Here is a 24,138-nt window from a genome sequence, read left to right as displayed (position 1 = left end):
GTCTATTGCATAATTGTTAAAAGGAAATTCTCAAAGAATTTGTAAGTATCCAAATATGTATTTATCTTTTTATAGGAAACTCTATGCTTTCTAAAAGTTAATACTTCTAGTTATTTCATATTATTAAGGTTCAGGTTTTTTTTTTCTGTTTCTTTTGCTTTGTTTCTAAACAAAATTAAGGTGGAGTTATGAAATGTTAGTGTAAGTCTTCTTCTTTTCTCAAAAGTAAGCTATTGGAACAAGTGTTTTTATCTTCCCCTTTTAGCAATTTTACATGCCAAAAGCATATGTTTTGGTTAGAAAAGAATATAAGAAATTTATTGAAAACTTTGAAGGGATTAGATAAAAAAAATTATCTTTATTTTTGGCAGTAGCATTGTGAGAACCATGTGCTCAAACCATTCTCAAATTGGTTGTGGTCCTTTTGAACTCATAATCATTGCTAGGTAATGAAATTGTTAGGAAGACACCTTTTATCCATTCTTTTCCAGATAATTGAGTTCCATTTAGGGATTAACAGGGCACTTGCATCAGCTATTATATATTGCATTCCAATGCCCCTAATTAACTTCATTAACAGTTATTAAATCTGTGTATCATGGCCTCCTGGAAATCATACGACTGCTCTCGTCTCAGGAAAGTTCATTGCAGTTCGGATATCCCTGTGGCTTCCTAATAATAGCATAGGGATCTAACAAATGTTAATTTCTTTAGGCTGCATGATGATTTGTTTACCATAAATTAATAAATAGTTTGTGAGTATGCTTGAGAAGAGTCAAAGTTTAGCTCTGAGCTCAGGACTGATATTATGTGGCCACTGGCATGACAGTTTTATCATAACTGCAACATACTAGTGTTTATATATTTTTTATGTATTGATAATTACAAGGTGCTATCTCAAAGTTCGAGACCATAAAAGAGACATAAGTAAAGTGATAGCCATAATGTTGACTATGTCCAACAAAATTTTAGGTGTGTTCAAGAAGTGTCATGGCATTTTGGTGTTTGTATCAGTCTCATGTCATGTTGACACAAGGTACATAGGCTAAGTGCCATGTTCATGAAACAAACAATTCATGTTCTGTTTAGTTTAAAATTCTCAAAACCCACTTATGTACATTTCATGGGTTGAACGGTTCTGATTAGCTTGGTTTGTCTTGTCATTGTCATATTTGTACTATCTTATATCGGCTCGTTATAGATGTTGCTGTGAATGTGGATCTTTCGGAGCTTTTTCTTTTCCAACTATTGATAACAAAGCATGAGAAATTTGGGAAATGTAGTCTTCTTTAAGTTAATTTCAACCCATCATATGGCAGCAGCAAAAAGTATTTATGCTCATTCACTACTGAGATTTTCGTATTATGATTTGAAATTTGTAGGAGAAAATTACTGAAGATGTTCCAATGCCAAACTACTTCCGCTTCATAACTTTGCTTTCCTTGATGATGTTTATAGAAGAAAAGGTAATTTAATTGTTGATATTCCTTTTTTCACTGATTTAACCTTCCTCATACGGTCATTAATCCAGTTTGATGATTGAATTATGGGAGTATAAAGTGTAGGGCTTAGTATCTCTTGCGAAATTGAACTGAATGTCACAATTATTCTAATGGTGAATGAGAATTGTGCTCATTGCGCAATTGAAAAAGTAGTTAAGAAGAAAAAGAATGATTCTTCTTCTTCTAATATGCTTAGAAATAGGAGGTTCATTTCCCTCAGATTTGTATGCATACGTGGTTTTCCTTCTCATCCTTTATTCTGAATCAATTATTCCTGTTATTCATGGTGTCATTGTTGGACTCCTTTTAACTGACTATTTGCTTATATGCAGTTGCTTTCGGATATAGCTGTAGTTATATTCTGTGTTTTCTTGAAGAATGAAAAAGTTTTATATACCTCGGCAATCTGGTTCAAATTGAGTTCTGCTTGTTCAGAAATTTTTATGGATACATGATGCTGTTTAATTTTTTTATAGCTGTTGTGCACTTTATTCTTTATTTCAAGATACGTAATTACAAAATGAGTCATCTGATCATAGCATATGACGGTTAATGAGTAAAGTAGAGAATTAGCAGCACTATAGGCATGAGGCAAGATGTTCTGATAAGTTGCAGATTGTGGTTTGAGAGTGCAAGAAGTTAATGTCAGATCAAATTGAAGCCTCGTCTTTCTGCACTCCAAGGCAGAGTTTGCACCTGATTGGAGAGTTGAGACAAATGCATAGGATAACAACTTAACAGAAAAGGGAAAAGGTAAAGGAGGATTGGGGAGGGTGTCAAGGTGGAAGAAAATTCAACTCACCTTGTATAGGGTCGTAACTACCCCAAAGAAAAAAAAATATATCCTCTTTATTTTGATCCTTCAGTCTTTCTCAAAACATGTACAGAAAATTGAAGTCCTCAAATTATCTGCATAGTCTTTTGGCAGTATTGCATGAAAGACCCAGATTTCTTATTTCAAATTTAGTTACATATTTTGTTCTCTTGTTTATTATCTGTTTTATCATTTCTTAGAATTAGTCTAGTGTTGTACATTCTACATCTTATGGTGACATATATTCATGGCCCATATGCGAAGTTGCATGGCCATTTTTTTCATTTTACTTGGTCTCTGCATGGTAAATTTGACTCTCGTGTGCTTTTTAATATATCATGATACTGTAGATTCATAGTAAGCTATGTCTTATGGAATCAGAATGAATTTCTCGGCACTAGATTTCCTACAGAAGATGCATCACTCAATTTCCTTTATGTACTTGGTGTGATTTTCTTGCCTCCACTTATATGCTTTTTATTGCCTCCACTTATTGTGAAAATATCTCAAAAAAGAGATAAAGTGTGCTATAAGCACACCACCACCAAGAGATATATGCACAAAGGCACAAGAACACTTAGAACAAATGTACACAAAGGTACAATAGAGAAACGCAAATGCACAAAGGCATATAAAATATAAAGAATCTTTATTGAGAAGAATGGAGAACAAAAGCTCCAAGAAGTAAGTTTTACAAAGGGGGAACTCCCCTATTTATAAGCTAGCAAGAAGCCTTGGAGGGGCTCCACTAGCTGTTGGAGCCCCTCCAACGGTTAGAATTTTAACCGTTGGAGGGGCCCAACAGCTAGTGTTGAGCCCCCTCCAAGTTGACTTTAGTCAAGAAACAATAAAAGAAAAAAGAAAAAGAAAAAAAGAAAAGGTAAAATAAAAATACAGAAAAACATTACAGCATATTCATAATTATGAATATGCGCAAAAGAGGGGAAATGACTATAATACCCTTGCGGGTTTTACAAGAAGAGAGAGAAACATATATATTTACATATATATTTACATATATATAAAGATAGATACTTATACATATATATATCATATATATATATATATGTATATGTATCTCTCTTTATATATATGTAAATATATATACATAAGAGAGATACAGTTTAACACTTATATGTTTTTTATTGTCACATTCAATGGCATAGATTTTCTTAGGACTCATATTCATAGGATGTGGTAAGAGTTTCGTGGTTGTTTGCCACTGATGCCAACCCTTCTTTATCCAGGCTTGGGACTAGGACTAGTAATGTCATAACCAAGCTCAGAGAAAAGTTTAGAGGAAAAATATATAGTTTTTATAGATTTAAAGAAAGTTAACAGAGTTTGAAGGAAACCAATACCAAAGAAGAAAGGATCCATATAGATATATTGTATGAGAGAGTTGTAACGACTATTAGGGCTACATGTTGAGAGACAATTATTTTTCAATTAGGGTTGGATTACACCAGGGATCCACTTTAAGCTTATATATCTTTGCATTAGACTATCCTGGAAAAGGTCCCATCATATATGCTCTTTGCAGATGATATAATAGTTAGAAAACATAGAGAAGATGTGCAAGAAACTAGAACTTTGGAGGAGTATAGGATAAATAGTTTATGAATTAGTAGAACAAAAACAGAGTACATGGCAGTGAAAGTTTAGTGCAAAAGTTAATGAAAATTTGTCATGAAAATACAAGATCTTGCAATTCAACAGCATCATAAGTTTCAATATTTAGGATATTTCATGCAACAAGATGGTGGATTCGAAGAAGATATCACTAGTAGGATTGTTGTTGTTTAAGATGGTTTGAGATGTTGCATGGAGACCTATTATGACACCAGTCAAAAAAATTGACACAATGCAAATGAAAGGAATTAGGAAAAGAGGAAGACCATTGAAGATTGGAGAAGAGTCAGTGAGGGGTGATATGAAGGATTGTAGAGCGGCCAAAGTTGTAACTGTACACAGGAAGGAATAGAGAAACAGGACTCTTAAAGCTGACCCCATGCAGTGGTGATAAGGCATGATGATGATGATAACTTTCAATGATGCTTTGAAAATTTCTGATGTGCATGATAAATAGTTGATTTTGTTGTCATTTATTATACTGTAAGTACTCTACATTGATCAAGTGTTTCAAGGCACAATTGAAATAAAATTTCATTATATGTTCCCTTTTGGAGAAGAAGACAGTGCATGAATGAGGATCACTTAGCATTTCTATTGTGTCTTCTAGATGTTAACAATGCATTTCAAATTTGATGTGAATGAAATTTTAATTGGTTATGTTGAGATCTCGGATCATGATTGACACATGTTGCATATTTTATCTATTGTGGCATGCTCGTGTGGATGCATGGATGTCATTCGTAACTTGGAACCAGACCCTGAGTTTATGATGGTGTTGCATGTTTCCTCAATCAGGTTGATGTTGCAATTTTAGAGGTTGGCATAGGTGGAAAGTTCGACGCAACAAATGTGGTATGCATATTTGTTTTATGAGATATTCTTTTATGCTAGCAAAAAGCATTGTTATGTTTTTGTTGGTTGTACCTTATCTTCAGTGGAAGATAGATGCCTTGATCAACTCTCTCATTTGGATGAGTTGATCATTTGCATGCCAGATGTTGCTCAGCAAAAAAACAGTTTCATTTAGTAGACCAAGTTTACATTTGGGAATGGTGCTACAACTTTCTTCTGAATGACATAATTATGACTAATTGGTGAATTACTTATAGATGTGGTCACATATTGTCTAAGGAAGTTCTATGGTGTTCTTTTTATTGAGAAATTACTTTTGCAGGTGGAGACACCTATTGTCTGTGGAATATGCTCTCTAGGCTATGACCATACCGAAATGCTTGGTTAGTGTTTTCCTCTTTGTGCTTCTGTAGCTGCCTAGCACCAATGTGAACACAAATGTGTTGTCTGAATCTGATCTTTAAACAGCTGCTAGTTCCACATGCATCCTTATGCTTTTATTATAACATAGTTTTTTCACTCTTTAATAGTGGGAGCTCGTTTTGTCAAATGCACACTGGCATCTGTTTAGTTTTTATGCCAAAATACCAAAATGATGAAATATTGTATTGGTAAAATTTCTAGCATTATGAATCAGTGCATTCTTATAGAAGCTTCTTACTAAAATATGTTATTAGTTTTTCCACTCTTTAACAGTGGGACCTCTTCTATCATATGCATATGGGAATGTATTTAGTTTTGGTGCCAGAATACCAAATGATGAGATATTATATTGGTGAAATCTCTAGTATTATGAATTAATGCATTCTTATAGAAGCTTCTTATTAAAATTTATTGAGTTGTGGAAGCTGGTTACGGTACAATATATTGACATTCAGATTTACTGATGTGGTTGTGCATGAATGATGCCGATCCATGCAAAGATGAGTAGTGGTGGGCTAGTAGCTGATGACAGTCCTTCCAAGGCAAATTCTACCCACTGGAGGGCTTCATGTCACTTGGCATCCCATCGGAGATCCTTGTTAAATGCTCTGTTCTATGACCTTAATTAATGGGTTCTCTATTTTAGGTAACAACTTGCAATCCACAGCTTCCAACAATTTCAAGTGATTCTGCTGGAGCATATACAGGCTGCCAGGCATAAAAAGACCCACGAACCCCCAATCCATGAAGGTCACTGTGGTGTAAACACTATCATTGTGGTGCTTACTGCATGAACCCATATAATGCTGAAAAGCTGAGGATTGATCAACTCAGCATCTAGGTGCATTATTCTGTTTAATAACCAGCTCTTTGTAGATCCAGTTTTAACTTTGGATATTATATGTGAGAAAAAAAGTTATATCATAATTTCAATATACAAGTATTAAACATAATCAATGATTTGTTGTAGTCTTTGTTACAGAATGGTATACCTAAATATGTTGCTCTCTGAAATGGGGCTTGTTTAATTCTTAAAGGCTAAGATGGATACAGCTAAGATGAATACTTATCTAGTATCTACTACTAAGGATTCTAGCTGCCATCTGTATCTTCTGATGTCAACTTTGTTTGTGTTTTATGTTCTGTGCGGTTTCTAAAATAATTGATGTTCAAGTATTTGCGGAAACTAATTTGAGAGCTGTGAACAGGAAATACTCTTGGGGAAATTGCTGACGAGAAAGCTGGTATCTTTAAGGTGTTATCTTCTCGTCCTTATGCAAATATATTTCATTTGCACATTTTGAGTTTTTCTCCATTGGTGACAACCTGCTTTAAAAGATTCATTTTCCACTGCCTTTCTGGTGCAGTATGGTATTCCAGCTTATACTGTAAGTCAACCTGAGGAAGCAATGTCTGTTCTTGAAAGCAAAGCTTCACAATTAGATGTAAGTAACCTATGTTTAGGAAATTCCTTTGGAGAAAAGTGAAGATTTATGTCATAATTTGTTGCTTTCTTGACAAAAACTAAGAGTGTTTAGGTAATATCATGAGTTATTTATTTCATGTGGGGTGCAGGTGCCCCTTAGAGTAGCAACATCTTTGGATATCAGCATGTTGGATGGTCAACAACTGGAACTTGCAGGTGAGCATCAGTTGATCAATGCAGGCTTGGCAGTTGCCTTGTGTCGCACTTGGCTTCAGAAGATGGGGCATGGAGGGCAATTTGATCTAAGTCACTCTGTATGTATTTATTTATGAATTTGCTGTCTCATTTAGTAGTCTTCTCAGAGACTAATTCTTTCTTTCCTTTTTTTCTTTTTTAATTTAAATCAGAGCCGCATGCCTAAGCAGTTTGTAGAAGGGCTAGTATCAGCCAGGATGCAAGGTCGGGCACAAATTGTCCCTGATTTGTGGGTGAAGATGAAGAATGAAGGAAAATCTGGAGAAACAATTGTCAACTCTGGAGAGTTAAGCTTCTATCTAGATGGTGCGCATAGTCCTGAAAGCATGGAGGTATGTGGAAGGTGGTTCTCTGATGCCATCAAAGCGGATACTTCAAGACAGAAATTTTTGGAGCAACAGTTAAGTAGCAACCAGTGCATAGCTCGTTCATCACAAACACATATAGTTGCTGAACATTCAAATTCTTCCAGTAAATCATCAGTACAGGCAAGTTCTTTTGATGTCACTGTCATATTATCTTTATAACTAATGCTATATAGCATGCGGGTTTTCCTTATTCGTTATGTTGTTTTTGAAATACCAACCAGCTAGCATCAATATTATTTCAAAATGTGTATTGCAGATTCTGCTATTCAATTGCATGTCTGTTCGTGATCCTAAGCGGCTACTTCCCATCCTTGTAAATACTTGTGCTCAACATGGTAATTTAGTACAATGTTTCTTTAGTTTTATTTTTGCAGTTCTTTTTAGATATGCAGGAATCAAGGCATATTCTATCTTTTGTGTCTTCATCATGCTTCTAATCTCGACATTAGCTCCAGTTTGGACCTGTCATCTCTTTTGTTACTTCTCTGAAACTTTCATCTAAATGCCAAACCTTCTCTTCACTTTTATTGACACAAAATAGTCATGTTAATGCTGTCCATGTTTCATATTTCTTCTTTTGTGGTAATCCTCAACTATAAAATCCTGTTTACCAGTACTCTTTCATCTTGTTCTTGTTTGTATTTATTTTTTTCTTTCACTGTCACAAGAAAAAAATCATGTTATTTGTGAATTTCACATCTACTGTACCCCACACTCACAAACCAGAAGAGGATTCAAATAAAGCAATTCATGCCAGCCATTCCAGCTCCTCTGGCACATAGGAAAGAGTCAAGGAATAGGACCCAAACTGGAAGTATTGTCTACTTTCGAGTGAGGCAATGGAGGCTGCCTATCTCTGCACCTCTGAACTCCAAACCTTCCTATGGGTTGCCGTACCCACTGCCTGCAGGCAGATCAACTGTTTGAGTCGAGGATTCCTTTTTCTTTGTCCTCTTCCATGAATTCTCCCTTCTTTGTTCATTCCAGAGGGAAAAGAGAAATAAACTGATTCTGACATATATCTATGTAAAGTGCAACCTATGGCACTGAATTGGATCATTGTATATGTCTAAGAGTGCTGTTAGCAGGTCAGGTTTCTCTGTTTCCATCACCTTCATTAGCCAATAACTATTTATATGTTTAGTTCATTCTAATATTGTCTGATAAACAGTCTTTTGTTTTTAGTTGTCAGAGACTGGTGCTAATGCTAGAAACTAAAAGGCAAGACTTTGGTGGCTGTATATATCATTTGGATAAGATGGTTATTATTCTTAATTTGGCATTTCAGGTGTGCACTTCCAAAAGGCTCTCTTTGTGCCTAATCAGTCGGTCTCCAATAAGGGGGGCACAAGTGCATTACTAGAAACTGATCCTTCTCAAATTGACCTTTCTTGGCAGCTGACACTTCAGAAAGTGTGGAAAAGCCTCATCCATGGTATCATAAGCTTTACTTTATCATTTTTATACATAGATGATCCATTCGATTGTTTTCACTGAAAGCTCTTTTGTTTGCCATTTCTTTTGTTGTTGATCCTAATATCCAAAACTTCAAATGAATGATTGTGTTCTTTTTATGACATGAATGGCATTGCACCCTTTTTTCTTTCGAGTTTATGCCATATAAATATATGGTTTGACTTATTCTACAGGAACCAATGATGATGAAACAGTGTCTCCTATATATAAGGAGAGTGACATAGACCTCGTTCTAAGTGGTCAGAGCAGTGCAGTCTTATCTTCCCTTCCACTAGCGATCAAGTGGTTAAGAGACATAACTCAGTTGAATGGGTTAGGCCATGTTCAGGTATGCTTTTGCCAAGTGCATTTATATAAACACAAGTTTATGTGCTTTTTAAGTTTGGTTATATTTAGAAAAGATATTCCTTATATTGTTCCGAGAGATTTTTGAGCAGGAATAGTACTTTTACCATTCTCCTTTTATTCTTAGTCAATCTTACTCCGCATAGGCGCTCTCTTCCTTTTTTTTCAATTTTTTGCTAATGGGTACCAATGCTTTATTGTGAAGAAAAGCATGGCACCTAGACGGATCAATTATGTGCTCCCTAAATGGAAGGTTCAGAAAGCACCATTCATATTGGCTGGTGTTCTCTTAACTGGATATCTATTATTGCTTAATCCCAATTTTCAAAAACCAACAAAATTGTGGAATCGTGATGCTCAGGATCTTGGAGACTTGTCCATTCCTTTTCATGAGATGAATCGTGACTTCATGCATAAGATTCAAAAGAAAGAAATTGCATAGGCTTTGAAGAAAATGAAATCAAGAAGGGCAGTTGGCCCAGATGGTACACCTATCGAGGCTTGAAAATGCTTGGGAGAGAAAGGTTTAGAATGGTTGACAAATCTTTTTAACAAGATTTGGCGGACAAATAAGATCCCTAATGAGTGGAGGAAGAGTACTTTGGTGCCTCTATATAAGAATAAGGGTGATATACAAGATTGCACAAACTATTGTGGTATAAAACTCATGAGTCATACTATGAAACTTTGGGAGAGGGTGATTGAGTCTAGGCTGAGGAAGGTTGTCATGATATCGGAGAATCAATTTGGTTTTATGCCTGAAAGATCAACTATGGAAGCTATACATCTTCTTAGACAACTTATTGAGAGAAATAGAGAGAGGAACAAAGTTTTGCATATGGTTTTTATTGAATTGGAGAATGCATACGATAGAGTACCTAGGGACGTTCTCTGGTGGACAATGATGAAGAAAGGTGTTTCTCTCAAGTACATTAGTATAATTAAAGATATGTATGAAGGAGTAGTAACCAATGTCCGCACTTGTGGAGGGGTGACAACCAATTTTCCTATAACGGTTGGGTTACATCAAGGATCTGCTTTAAGCCCTTTCCTATTTGCTATAGTGGTGGATGAGCTTACAAGATCAATTCAAGAAAATGTGCCGTGGTGTATGTTGTTTGCTGATGATATTGTTTTGATTGATGAGTCTAGAGCTGGGGTTAATGCTAAGTTAGAATTATGGAGACAAACATTGGAAGCAAGAGGTTTTAAGTTGAGTAAGAGTAAGACAGAATACATGGAATGTCGGTTTAGTAAGCAACGAAGTAGTGATGGGAGTGTAGTGAAGCTTGGTGAGCAAGAAATACCGGTGGATGATTGTTTCAAATATTTGGGATCTATCATTCAAAAGTATGAAGAAATTGATGGAGATGTAAATCATAGGATAAAGGTTGGGTGGATGAAATGGAAAAGTGCAATTGGAGTGTTGTGCGATCGTAGAATGCCATTGCGGTTGAAGAGAAAGTTTTATAGGACGACTATTAGGCCCGCTTTACTATATGGTACGGAATGTTGGGCTGCCAAGAGACATCATATTCAAAAAATGAGTGTAGCTGAGATGCGTATGCTTAGATGGATGTGTGGAAATACAATAAAAGATAAGATTCGGAACGAGGAGATACGTAAGAAGGTAGGCGTTGCACTCATTGAAAATAAGATGAGTGAGAATCGTTTACAGTGGTTTGGACATATTCGGCGAAGGCCTAATGATGCTTCAGTTAGAAGGATGGAGAAATGGGAAAATATATTAGTTAAAAGAGGTCGGGGTAGGCCTAGGAAGACATGGATGGAGGTGATAGAGAAGGATATGAATGCTTTGAACCTCACCGAGGACATGGCATTGGATAGAAATGATTGGAGGAGAAGGATTCATGTGGAAGACCCAGAATGATTTTCTTTTTTGGTTCATATCGCCGACCCCAATTGTTTTGGGATGAAGGCGTAGTTGTTGTTGTTGTTGTAACAAAATTGTGGAATATTTATGTACCTCCATCTAGTTGTTCTTAATTATTGTTCAGAATGATAAAAACAAGATGAGACCTATGGTACCTGGACACTCCATTTTGCCCTCCATACCCATGTCGACATGCGTTGACACTCGGACACGCCATTTTACCCTCCCCATGTCGACAGGTTTGTATTTATTTTATAATTTATAATTATATTTTCAGTATATAATATATATTTTAGATAACATATATATTTAGATTATATTCAATTTATTTTGAATTTATTTAGTATTTATGTGATATTATATATATATATATATATAGCTGTGTCCCCATACCCACATTTTTTGGAATTGCCATGTCGTACCCTCCGTACCCATACCCGTTGAAAAGAAGTCGTATATGGGTTTTGGATCCAAGTCGGGTCTGCGCAGGACCAGACCCAAATACGTTATTATAACCTCTTAATATGTATTGCTGAATACAATCTGGCACGTTGAATCAGTTCCAGGCGTGACTTTCTATAGCCTCTTCTCTCTATTGTTCTTCTTCCCTGCGTAGGTGAATCTGGAGTTCATATTTTAACATGGTATCATAGCAGTGAGTGTTAAAGCTGGGCCTGGGATTGCATTTTCAAAAGGTATGTCTAAGGAGATGATCTGAGATTCCAAGTCAAGAACATATGTGCCCTATTCAGCCCCACAACTTTGCGTCTTCTTCTTCTTCCTCTTGTCGGTTCTGGTGATATCTCAAGATCTACTTCTTTTGTTTTTCAGATCCGCTCCTTTCTTCTCTAAAAAATCTGTTAAAGCCATGTTTTATTCAGAATCGTCTTTCCTTCCTGTCAATCTGAAACTTCTTTTCATATTAAGATATAGTTTCTTCCTCTGATTTCTTGTCGGCAATATGAAAATCTTTGTTTTGTCTTGAAATAACGTCGATCTGATTTTCTGCTGCTAAACTGATGTTTATCTAAAAATTTTGGTCTCTATATTCATATCTTTGTTGTTTCAAACTACAAAGCTTCTTGACGCCTTTATCTTCTTGACCTGACGCCATTTTCTCTGTTCAACAATGGATTTTATCAATTTGGGCTGATTTTGCGTCGATATGATCATACCTCTCGTGTTCTTTGATCACGTCTGCATATAATATATTTGTCATAAATTTTTGAAAAAAAAAGGAAAGGCAGAATATTAAAGTGTTTGATTCCCTCGGTGAACTGAATTTGGTTCAGAAATCACTTTTTTTTTCTTGTTTCCCTTATTCAACGTCATTTCTTTCTTTGTGTCATTTCAAATGGATTCATCTTTTCCTCAGACGGGTCTTTCTTTTAACTTTCTTAGTCAACTAGTATCTAAAAAGTTAAATAACTCAAATTTCTTGACTTGGAAAAGATAAATTGTTCCTTTTATAAGGAGCCAATATCTCTCTAGACATCTGGATGGATCAATCCCAACCCCTCCAGAGTTCATTTCGCAGGAAAAGAAGGATGATAAAGGGGCATCCTCTACTGTGCTTCTCAGAAATCTGGATTATGTTGCTTGGATGAAAAGGGACCAAGCATTGGTGGCATACATCACCTCTACGCTCTCACAAGAAGTTCTTTTTGATGATTGTTTAGCGAAAGAGTTGTGAGACAAGCTAGTTCAGACATATTTGCAGATCTTCGAGGCAAGAGTTGTGTTTCTCAAGTGAGAATTTTAGATGTTAAAGAAAGATTCGACGTCTATCATGAAATACTTGAATAAAATGAAAAGCATCACGGATCAGCTGGCTATTGTGGGATGTGTGGTCAGTGATAAAGATAAAGTGCAACAGACTTTAAGCGGGTTGGGGCCAGATTATCATGTTCTGGCAACGTCCTTGTTGTGTCTCCCAGAGCTTCCAAAGTTCGAAGATCTATGTGCAAAGTTGTTGCAGTATGAGATGACCCTTAAGGGATTTTTTGAGGAGACTTATGTGCAATCAGTGACTCAAGATGTGCTTGCTACAAAGCTGACTTATAGAAGAGAAAGAGGAGGAAGTAACTTTCGAGGTAGGGGAGGACAAGGAAGAAATGGCTTTGGGGGTTGTGGATTGCTTCCAACGCCCAATATGCCCCTCAATCAACAAGGTCAAAGGTCCATTCCTACTTGTTTTCTGTGTAACAGAAAAGGACATATCAAAGCAAATTACTGGTTTAATCCTCAAAATAAAGGAAAATCTTCGTAGACAGAGGCTAAGAAAGACGCAAAAAATTCAAAAGTTGGGGGAGAAGTGAAGGAGTTGCTATTGGCAGCCTTGGCATGACTGAATATGAAGCAGAATGATAAAGTCATTCGGTACGTTGACTCTGGGGCAACAACCCATATTTCAGGTGATGCGGGTAAGCTGCTAAACCTTACTCCTTATGTTGGTAAAAATAGTATCCTCAATTAAATTTACTCCCTCCTCTGTTTATGTCAAGGATCTTCGCACGAGGGAGACATTCGCTGAGGGAAAGAGACGAGGCAACATGTACATCTTTCAAGAAGATCCCTCCTCCTCAGTCCATTCCACTTGCTTATCCTTAAAGCTTCATCAACATCCATCATTGGTCTCTTCTGAGTGTGTTTGTTATTTCTGAATGTAATAAGCCAACTCTTTGGCACAATCGTCTGGGTCATTGTGGTCATCACTTCATTGAAAAACTTGTCTCAAATAATTTTATTCCTAAGTCTAGTATGAGTCTAGAAGCAAATGATATAAAATGTCCTAGTTGTCACTTATGTAAGAGTCATGTTTTACCTTTCAATTCAATCAATAAAAGAGCTTCAAGGCCCTGCTCCAATTGCCTCTGTTTTTTATAGTAGATATTATCTTATTTTCGTTGACACTTATTGACGTTACACTTGGATATTCTTCATGAAGCACAAGTTAGAAGTCTTTGGATTGTTTCGAAGATTTCATTCTTTTGTCAAAAACCATTTCTCTGAAAATATTCTACATTTTCAATGTGACGGAAGGAGAGAGTTCTCCTCTAGTGATTTTATTGATTTTCTTCAACATAATGGAATAAGGAGAAGAGTGTCTTGCCCACACACACCTCAACAAAATGGGCTTACTGAGAGGAAGCATAGACATATTGTTGATAGTGCAATGAGCATGATGCACGATAGTAATCTCCCTATTACCTTATGGACAAAGGCTTTTCACTCTACAGTGTATGTGATAAACCGGCTACCCATGGCCATTTTAGAAAACAGATCGTCATATTTTTCTCTTTTTGGCACTCATTCCGATTATCATGAATTACATGTTTTTTGATTTGTTTGTTATGTGCATATTGACAACTCATTAAGACATAAGTTTCAGGATAAAGCCTTGAAGTGCAGGTTTGTGGGATATGCTGAGGACTACAAGGGGTATAGGTGTTATGATCCTTCGAGCAAACACATTAAAATATTGAGAAATGTTGTTTTCGATGAGATGAACTTTGATAACCAGTCAGCTAACCCCTTCAGTTCAGGTTCTAATGTTGAGGTGTACTACCCATGGCTAAGCTTCGAACTCTTCTCCAACATTAATGATGGTTGTCCTTCAGATTGTAGCCAGAAGGAAACATGCGGAGAATCAGCAGATGCATCACAACCAGAAGAAGTTGTTGCACACCCCTTAGAAACAGGAAAGTATAAGGGTGTTGTCTACGCCCGACGAGAGAAGGAGCCTCCATCCGTCTCCTGTTCAGATATTGATACTCCTACTACCTCTTCACAGGCGTTGGATGTTAGGAGATCTACTCGGCCTCAACACCGACTAGACAAATGGGTCAGCTATAAAAAAAAATCGATGAATTTTCAATTGTTTTTAACGTCCATAAACAAAGAGGATGAGCCTCTCACATTGGATTGAAGCAATGAATGAGGAGATGAAAGCCTTACATGAATGCAGTACTTGGGAGGTTGTCCCCAGACCACTCAACAGAAATGTGGTTGGGTCGAAATGGGTCTACAAGATCAAATATAAACCAGATCAGAATATTGAAAGGTATAAGGCTAGACTTGTTGCCAAAGGGTTCACACATGAACAAGGGCAGGATTTTGATAAAACATTCAGTTCGATTGTAAAAATGGGGACCATTCGAATCAGTGTTGTGAAAAGCATTGAGGCATAGCGAGGCGCTCCACCAAAATCTGAGGCGAGGTGTAAAGCGTAAGCCTAAAAAAAAATTTAACTTAAAAAAATGATAAAAAATATCTAAAAATATAAATAAATAAAAAATGCTTTATTAATGAAGCAACAACCAACAAGAAATAAAAAATCTCAAATAAATACTGAAAAAAATATGAGATTAACATGTAAAAGTAACATTAATACAACAACTTGATCTATGTAAGTATCTAAGAAATAAAATATGAGCATTCATTCAATAAAAAAATAATATTAACAACAAAATGCATATTAGCATTAACAACATCATATCATAATTAGAAAATGAATGTTAGCATTAAAAACCAAATGTTAATATATTTGTCCAAAACTCTTCAAAATGAGAGTGTTAACATTCACAATTACAAATGAAAGACCCAAAAAAACATATAAATAGCCATATCTCTATGATATGAATTAGGGCTTAGGCTCTTCTTGTGTCTCGTCATTATCAATATTTAAGTCTTCAATGTCATCATATGAGGAATCCATATAAATAGGTTTTCCTTCATCTTCATTCTCTGATTCTTCATCGTCTGCACTTGCTTCCTCCACATCCTCGATCACTTCTTTTGCTTTTCTTTTTCCTTCAATAAAAAATCATGTATTAAATACTTATTTTATGTAATTAAAAAAATATATTTATATTCATAGCAAGGTAAAAGGAATATAGCTTTACCTCGATCTCTTGAAGACCTGTCTTGCCTAGAACCACTTTGTGAATCGTGAGGTGAAGTAACTTTTTCAATAGGCACATGCTCAATAGCATTTATGTCGAAGTTCGAATCCAACCATGAATTCTCCAACCAATTGGGATCACTAGGCAACACTGGATCTTTCTTCTCCACAATCCACTTATCGTCCGAGTTTATATGATCTAGACATATAGGGTCTTTGGTAGCCCTCCTCCTCATATTTCTCTCTCTTAATTTCATATTGTACATTACAAAAACCAATGCATTCATCTTCCCTTGTTCAAGTCTATTTCTCCGTTTTGTATGCACCTATAATTTCAAATCATTGATAATCAATTATAAGATAATTACACTTATAAAAATGTATTTCAAAAATAAAATACAAAGTCACAAACCAATGAGAAAGTACTCTGATTCCTCTCACAGCCCGATGCACTGCACGTCAAACTTAGAATTCGAATTGCAAAATTCATCTAATTCAGGATTTTCGTGCCCAAATGAACTCCATCAGTCAACTGCATTCAAATAAAATAATAAAAATTTGATAAAAACATTAAGAATGTCATAATCAACAAAAGCATAAAAAATATTAACAAATAACAATATAATTTCAAACTTACCAGGACTTTTTAATTTTCTTGTTGTAACAATTGTCTCTCTACCAAACAACTCCTTTGCCTTTTTTAAATGCATCGATTTGTGTTGTAATTTTCAACCGAACATTTGCATCAGAAACCAATTTTTCAATACAATCATAAAAGTCACTCATAACTTCTCCATCCGGATTGAAGTTGTCAGCATAATGAAAATGAGGATTTAAATAATAGGCAGCTGCATGCAAAGGCTTATGAAGTTGCAAGTCCCATCGTCTATTAATGATATCCCAAATAGGTTTATATTTTTTTTTCAACCTTGTCAAGGTTTGAAGCAATTTCCTTCTTTGCTCTATCTATTGCCTCGTACAAAAATCCCATAGAAGGCTCATTTGCATCCACTATGTGCAGCACTTTCACGAGCGGCAGTATAACTTTAAATGCATAGGATATGGTAGCCCAAAACTTATGATCATTAAGAACAATATAAGAAATGTTCTTAGCATCAGATTTCTTATATTAATTAAATGATCTAAAATTTGAAGACAAGAACATCGACTTTAACTCTTTCTTATAACATCCAATACTATGAAGCGTGAGATATGTTGTAGCAAAATGAGTGGCGTCTGGATGTAGAAGTTATTTTTTCTTTGTGAACTTTCTCATCAAATTTAATACTCATGCATGACTATAGGTATATCTTGTAATTTTTTTTGCCTTTTTCACTATATCTTTAAAAATTGATATCTTTTCAATATCTTCTAACATAAGATCCAAGCAATGCGCCACACATGGTGTCCAAAAACATATTTTTCTTGCTGTTAACATATTCCCAGCTGCCACATAATTTGGTGCATTATCTGTAATGAATTGCGCCACATTACTTTCACCAACTTCTTTAACAACTTAAACAAATTTGCACCAGTTTTTTTATGTCGATGATGTCAACGGACTTCAAAAATACTGTCCCAAATAAATTATTCACAAGAAAATTAATTAAGTTTCTTCATTTTTCATCTGTCCAACCATCTGCCATAATGCTGCAACCAACCTTTGGCCATTCCGTTTTGAACTCTTTTAAAATTTCGTGAGTACAATCTACCTCGTCCTTCAACATCCATGTTCTGATTTTGTGATAAGAAGGCAGTTTGAACCCTCGCCTATAATTTGCAATAGCTTCTATCATTGCACCAAAATATGGACTGTTGCAAAGATTAAATGATAAGGCATTTGCATAAAAAAATCTACCTATAGCACGACATATATTTTTTCTTTCATCCCTTTTGAAAACAATGTTTATTGTAGTTTGTTGTGCTTCTTTGTTCATAAAGAGGTCCATAGGACCACCTGTGCTTGTTTTTGCATCACTACATGATTCATTGGTTTCTTTGTGCACATTATCGCATGTTGATGATCCAAAATAAACACTCCTCCCGATATCCAACTTGTTTTGTTCTTCCTCTTGTTTCTTTTGCTTCTGATCCTTTAGATAATTTTGAAAAAATCTTTTCACATCAGGTGGAACCGCTTCGCATATGCTTACACCATGTTTTGTGCCAGCTAAGTGATGCTTTAACCTATAAATGCCTCATGTAGTATGTTTATGACAGTAATTGCAAATTACATGTCCTACGAGTTTGGGATCTTTAGTAAGGTTTGAAACTTTAATTCCATGATCCCATCCTACATCTTTTTCCATTGTTCAACTGCAAAAATACATATAAGAAAATATATATTAACACAAAAAATTAAATTACAAGTACCATTCTTTGATAAAAGACATTCAAAATAACAGAAAAAGATTTTTGCTGCAATTTATGATTCAATAATTCAATAGTCAACAAATGCACAAACAAACAATAAACTAATAGCAGTTGCAATCTGAATATTGAATACATACATGTGTGTGTATATGAGAAACCAATAAGTGCACAAGATCTTCTTTAACCAAAAAATGTGAACTAAGCCAAGCCAAAAGAGTTAAATGGAACAAGGCTAAATGATTCAAACTTTTTCTACAACGGGTTTTAGCTGGACATTCATCACACACAAAACAAAAAGGAAAAGGTTGGCCATTTTAGCCACTCGTCAGTTGTAAAATGGCTGAATGTTCCTGTAAAAAAAGGCTAGTGACTGCTGGAACATGGAAGATGATGATGGTAGAAAGGGGAGGGTAGGTGTTCAGGGGTCTTGACTGACAAACCTGGTTCACCCAAACACTGCACACTCCAGCTTTGCCCCCAAACCTGGTTTTAATAAGGCTGGGCTTAATAGGGGAAAGACTTTTTGACAACACTTGGCAATAATGTGAATGTCAATCCAAGAATTCCCCAGCATCAAGAAACCTTTTTGTGCTTATATAAACCTTCTATGGAAAAGTATAGGGTTAGGATCCTGCTGGGATGAGTTGAAGATATTTCCAACAAGAAGGTGCAGCATCAACCTATCTCTAACGGGTTTATTGGCACTCATCATGTCTTTGCAATTATATCATGAGACTGGAGAAATTATAGGAAGTGCAACCGCACACTCAACAAAGTCTTAAAATTTGACATAGCCAATTAATCTGTATATTGTGCATTATGCTTCTGCCATCAGCAAGTTATCCACAAGCTACATGGATTAGTTAAATTATTTTTAGACTCCTGGTTTTGCTGGAAATATATTCTTTGTGCATTCTGTCTCTGCCTACAAATGTTTGCAGTGTTTGGCCTGATACTATGTTTGCTTTTACCCTGGACAAAAAGATTTTTTTTGGTAAGGACTCTAGTAGGATATAACAGCAACTCGGAGCTAGATGAGCATTTGGAAATGAGTGATAAAGGTAGCCTGAGACTTACGTGCACAAGCTACCTTGAGGAAGACGTGTAAATGGGCTGAGAATGAGAAGAGATAAGAAGAAGAGGAGAACGAGAGCGAAAGAGAAAAAACTAGAAAAGAGAGAGAGAGAGCGTACCTGTTTCGGGGCTCCACCACGAGAGAGAGAGAGAGAGAGAGAGACTGCTGTGAGAAAAAAAACAAAGAGAGAGTGGGGTGAGAAAAAAATGAGGGGCTTAAACATAAAGGGCCCCCGACCCCTTTATGTTTAAGCCCTAATTTTTGGTCAAATGAGGGTTTTGACCCTCATTTGACCAAAATTAACGAGGCATATGCGCCTCATCCTGAGGCGCGCCTCGCCTCAAGGCGTATGAGGCGCACACCTCGGTGCTTTTACGCTTTACCCATACGCCTCAAGGCACAAAGCCCCTCGCTTTGAGGCGAGGCACGCTTTTTGCGCCTTGAGGCACATTTTTAATAACACTGATTCGAATTGTGTTGGGTCTAGCCATTGAACATGGATGGACATTAAGCTAGCTAGATGTTAAAAACGCCTTCCTGCATGGGGATCTAAAGGAGGAAGTTTATATGGAACAACCCGCTGGATATGCAGAGCGAGATTCTAATCAGTATGTGTGCAAGTTAAAAAGAGTTATCTATGACTTGAAGCAAGCATCTCGTTCTTGATTGGAGAGTTTTTCGATTGAGACACAGAGGCATGGTTTCTCTCGGTCTCTCCTAGATTACTCATTATTCATCTACAAAGAATAGAATGCAACCTCTCCTATTGATATATGTAGATATTATTATTATAGGAAACTACATAACTCATATTGAGAAAGTAAAGAAATTATTGAATCAGAGATTTAAATTGAAAGATCTGGGAGATCTATGATATTTTCTTGAGGTGGAAGTTGACAAGACATATGGCACTCTTACTCACACTCAACACAAGTGCACGATGGACACGTAGAACAGGCATGAAGGATTGTAAACCCTTGGCAACCCCAAGTATCATCCATCAGAAACCGAGCTCTAAAGAAGGGGACTTATACGAAGATCCCATATCGTAGCATAGTAGGTATGTTGCAATACCTAACTTTTACTCGGCACGATATAGTGTATTCAGTCAATCAGGTATCTTAATTCATACATGAACCTCATACACCGTATATGGAGGTTGTTAAGAGAATACTACGGTATTTAAAAGGTACGGTTGGTGATTGACTGGTATACAGGAAAAGTGAACTAAATCAAGGTGCACATAAGATCATTGTTTATGTTGATGTTGATTGGGCGGGGGACTCTGATGAACGGGAGTCAGTATCTGGTTATTGTAGTTTCATTGGGTCTAACATGGTTTCTTGGAGTAGTAGAAAACAAAAGGCTATTGTTAGGTCGAGCACAAAGGCTGAATACAGGTCGATGACTGATGCGACTGCTGAGGCTACGTGGATAAGACATCTCCTAACGGAGATAAGAGAACCGATTGCTCGATCGCTTCTGCTATGTGACAATCAAAGTGCCATCAATATGTCCTTCAATACCATTTATCATAGTTGAGCAAAACACATTGAGATAGGCCAACACTTTGTCAGACAAAAGGTTAAAGAAAAGGAGATTGAATATATTTTTGTGCGAACTGAAGAGCAAGTTGCAGATATATTCACCACAGGACTGACGAAGGACAGGTTCTAGATTTTGAAAGGCAAGTTGTTCATGGTTCAGGACCATGTACAACTTAAGGGAGGGTGAAAAGAAGTCGTATATGGGTTTTGGATCTAAGTTGGGTCTGCGCAGGACCAGACCCAAATACGTTATGTTGTAATTCTGTTCTTTATTAGAGGGTATTTCCGTACCCTAATTATTGTAACCTCTTAATATGTATTGCTAAATACAATCTGTCATGTTGAATCAGTTCTAGACATGACTTTCTGCCTCTTCTCTCTATTGTTCTTCTGCACAGGTGAATCTTGAGTTCATATTAACACCCGTATCCGCACCCACACCTGTACCCAGGTGACATAGGATCAGACTGTTGCAGCATTCTAGGGAACAAATATCATGCCCTGACTGCTGTTTTTCATACCGTTCTGACTATTATCTAGACAAGAACAGATTTTTTATATTCTTGCTCAAAATTTTACTGACGATAATTTACAAGCCTAACTACAGTGAGACAAACAATATTGCAAATCCCTTTTTATATTTTTCTTTTTTGAGGAAAGCAGTGCTTCAAAGGCTTATTTATGAGAAACATCGAGTACTGGTTGAAGACTATTATTATTTAATAGGGATCACCATGAAAGGATCATTCTTGTCAAGATTAGAACCTGCAATGGATAGTTACTTCTTTTACCATCAGGTGCCATCTAATTACTGCAGAGGACAGATGGTTAAGAGACCAATGCTAAGCTAATGAAGTTGATGAAATAAGAAAACTTGTTCCTAAGATCGTAAATAAGAAAAATCTGATCAGTTGCTGAAGATTTCAGATACTTGGGGCTGATGGAGGCAATATGCAGAAAAGGGGCCATAACCATTGCAGTTACATACTCTAGGGTGCTGGTGCATAGCAGACTGAAGACAGGCCTAATTTTTTTACTTTTTCATGTAAGGCAGCTCTCAGGACTAGAACCATGTTTGCATGTTGACAACCCTTAACACTTCACCAATTACCACTACATCAAGTTATGGCTCCCAAGCAGAATGCCCTGCACATATGAAACTTTGGGCCTTGATCCTTTTTGGTGTTTAAAAAAACAGTCAAGTTGTCTCGTACGGCTTTAGGTAGACAGCGGTTCTCTCCTTCGGACTGGGTGCTCTGCGTCACGGAATTAATGGCCCTCACCCTCTACATATTTTCTGAAAAGTTTCAATTGTATATCCAAGAACTCTAAGGAGCAACTGATGCAATCATGTAATAAGAGATAAAATATTCAGTAATCTGGGGTCTTAAAGATAGTTAATCAATGCTATATGCTTCATTGGAATATGATTAGAAAACATTGTTTTCCAAATGTTGGGCTTGCCTCAAGATCTGTTAAGAATGGCCATGCACTAAGGGACAGGCACGAACATCAAGGACTTGTTTTGGTACTACATCCATATCACAAGTTTGTTGGAAAACATAAACTCACAATTCTGTCTCACTCAATGATTTGGGTTGTATCAGTCTTTAAGTTTTTTTTTATTAAAGTATCACCTTTTAAACTCAAATTCACAAAATGGAAAAGGACCGAAAGTTTAAAATGCCTCCACTTATAATCCCACTAAGGTTTATCATCTAATAAGTGTTTCATTCTAATTAATTGCGATGTTGCAAGTATCCTTAGTCTAAGAAATCTTTGGAAATGATGCTTAAATATCAAAAGATACATGAACAAAAATCCCCTAGTATTCCTTGTGAATTCATTTGGTCTATATTTTTGTGAGGGGCCAATTTGGCTCGAGCTGTTTGAGAGTTGAGACTGGATTAGATGGCTGGGCAGTGTGGATGAGCCATGTTAACGGAGTATTCTGGGAATTCAAAGTCGTGTTGAGCTAACCACCAACTTGACTATCAAGAAAAGAAATGCTTTATTGCTTTTTGGTGCATGCATGTTTGCTCTCTCTCTCTCTCTCTCTGCATGTTGGAAGTGCCTTCTAAACCTACTGTTTAACATTTTTTTCTGTTCCATAAGCAGGTTCTGGTGACCGGCACCTTGTATTTGGTTGGTGATGTTTTGAGATTGATTAACGCATAGAATCTTCCCACTGCTTGAGCCACACGTTCCTTCTCTTCCCAGCCTTGGTGGATACTTGATAGATAAATAGGTGGATTCTTCCTACTTGAGATCTTTGTGTTAAAAATTGTGCTTTCTTCCTTCCTACTTATCTTTGTGCAAAAAGTTGTTCTTTCTGCAACAATCTTGTGTGTGTGCACCCATCTGTGTGCCTAAAGCGACTTTTCAGATTATATAATTTGACTCTCTCTCTCTCTCTCTCTCTCTCTCTCTCTCTCTCTCTCTCTCCAAGCTCAGGGATGAGCTATAAGGTTTGGCAAATGGTCTCCTGATTCATTTCAGAAGCTCGCTTGGGGTTTGTGAATCTGCACAATTTGAAGTTTTCGGAGAAGCGTGCTTCCATAGAATGGGAAAGCTAAGTTCAGTTTCCATATCAACCGTGTAAGCATAAATCTACTACTTTTGAAGTTTTGGGAGAAGCATGCTTCCAGACAGTGTTGTGAAAAGCGTTGAGGCGTAGCGAGGCGCTCCACCAAAATATGAGGCGAGGCGTAAGCCTCGAGGCGCAAAGCGTAAGCCTCAAATTTTTTTTTATTAAAACTTAAAAAAAAATAAAAATTATCTAAAATTATAAATAAATAAGAAATGCTTTATTGATGAAGCAATAACCAACAAAAAATAAAAAATCTCAAATAAATACAGAAAAAATATGAGATTAACATGTAAAAGTAACATTAATGCAACAACAAAAAATAAAAAATCCCATCCTACATATTTTATTGTTGGTCAACTTTACCACATGAAAAATAAGCACATAACACATAATGTACTGCTAGAATGATTCAAATAACGTGCCATTTTGCATCTGGTTACATGCCTTCTAAATCAATAGACAGAGAAAAGAAAACATAGTTCAATGGCACATATATAAAGCAGCACATGTAGGTGCAAGCGTTAGTTTGTTACCACTAGCTAGCTAGCAACTAATGCTGTTGACCCGAGTCATGATGCAAGTGGGGAACCCAGAAACAGATTCATACTTCAACTCAAAGGGGTTGGTAGAATATGCATCGAGTCATGCAGTCATACCAGA

At 36.4% G+C, this 24,138-nt stretch overlaps 1 protein-coding gene across 3 annotated transcripts in view; it reads left to right on the top strand.

The window, feature by feature from the left end:
• Positions 1 to 23,544, top strand: part of DFB (DHFS-FPGS homolog B) — a 40,773-nt gene extending 17,229 nt beyond the window's left edge. The window contains exons 5-15 of one of the 3 annotated variants that reach the window (XM_090002895.1): positions 1,383 to 1,466; positions 4,747 to 4,803; positions 5,126 to 5,186; positions 6,435 to 6,481; positions 6,594 to 6,671; positions 6,802 to 6,966; positions 7,060 to 7,395; positions 7,532 to 7,610; positions 8,564 to 8,710; positions 8,925 to 9,079; positions 23,343 to 23,544. In XM_090002895.1, coding sequence (XP_089859021.1) covers positions 1,383 to 1,466; positions 4,747 to 4,803; positions 5,126 to 5,186; positions 6,435 to 6,481; positions 6,594 to 6,671; positions 6,802 to 6,966; positions 7,060 to 7,395; positions 7,532 to 7,610; positions 8,564 to 8,710; positions 8,925 to 9,079; positions 23,343 to 23,348 — 1,215 coding nt within the window. In that variant the 3' untranslated portion in view covers positions 23,349 to 23,544. Of the gene's footprint in view, positions 1 to 1,382; positions 1,467 to 4,746; positions 4,804 to 5,125; positions 5,187 to 6,434; positions 6,482 to 6,593; positions 6,672 to 6,801; positions 6,967 to 7,059; positions 7,396 to 7,531; positions 7,611 to 8,563; positions 8,711 to 8,924; positions 9,321 to 23,006; positions 23,201 to 23,342 lie in introns of those variants that run through there. The other 2 variants (XM_090002894.1, XM_090002893.1) reach the window with 2 other exon arrangements.
• The last annotated feature ends 594 nt before the right edge of the window (positions 23,545 to 24,138 follow it).

Source organism: Nuphar pumila, chromosome 4 (genome assembly GCF_984573655.1).
Source record: "Nuphar pumila chromosome 4, dmNupPumi1.hap1.1, whole genome shotgun sequence".
Taxonomy (NCBI): Eukaryota; Viridiplantae; Streptophyta; class Magnoliopsida; order Nymphaeales; family Nymphaeaceae; genus Nuphar; species Nuphar pumila.
The sequence above is the reverse complement of the archived record's forward strand: the minus strand, read 5'-3'. Positions and strand labels throughout refer to the sequence as shown.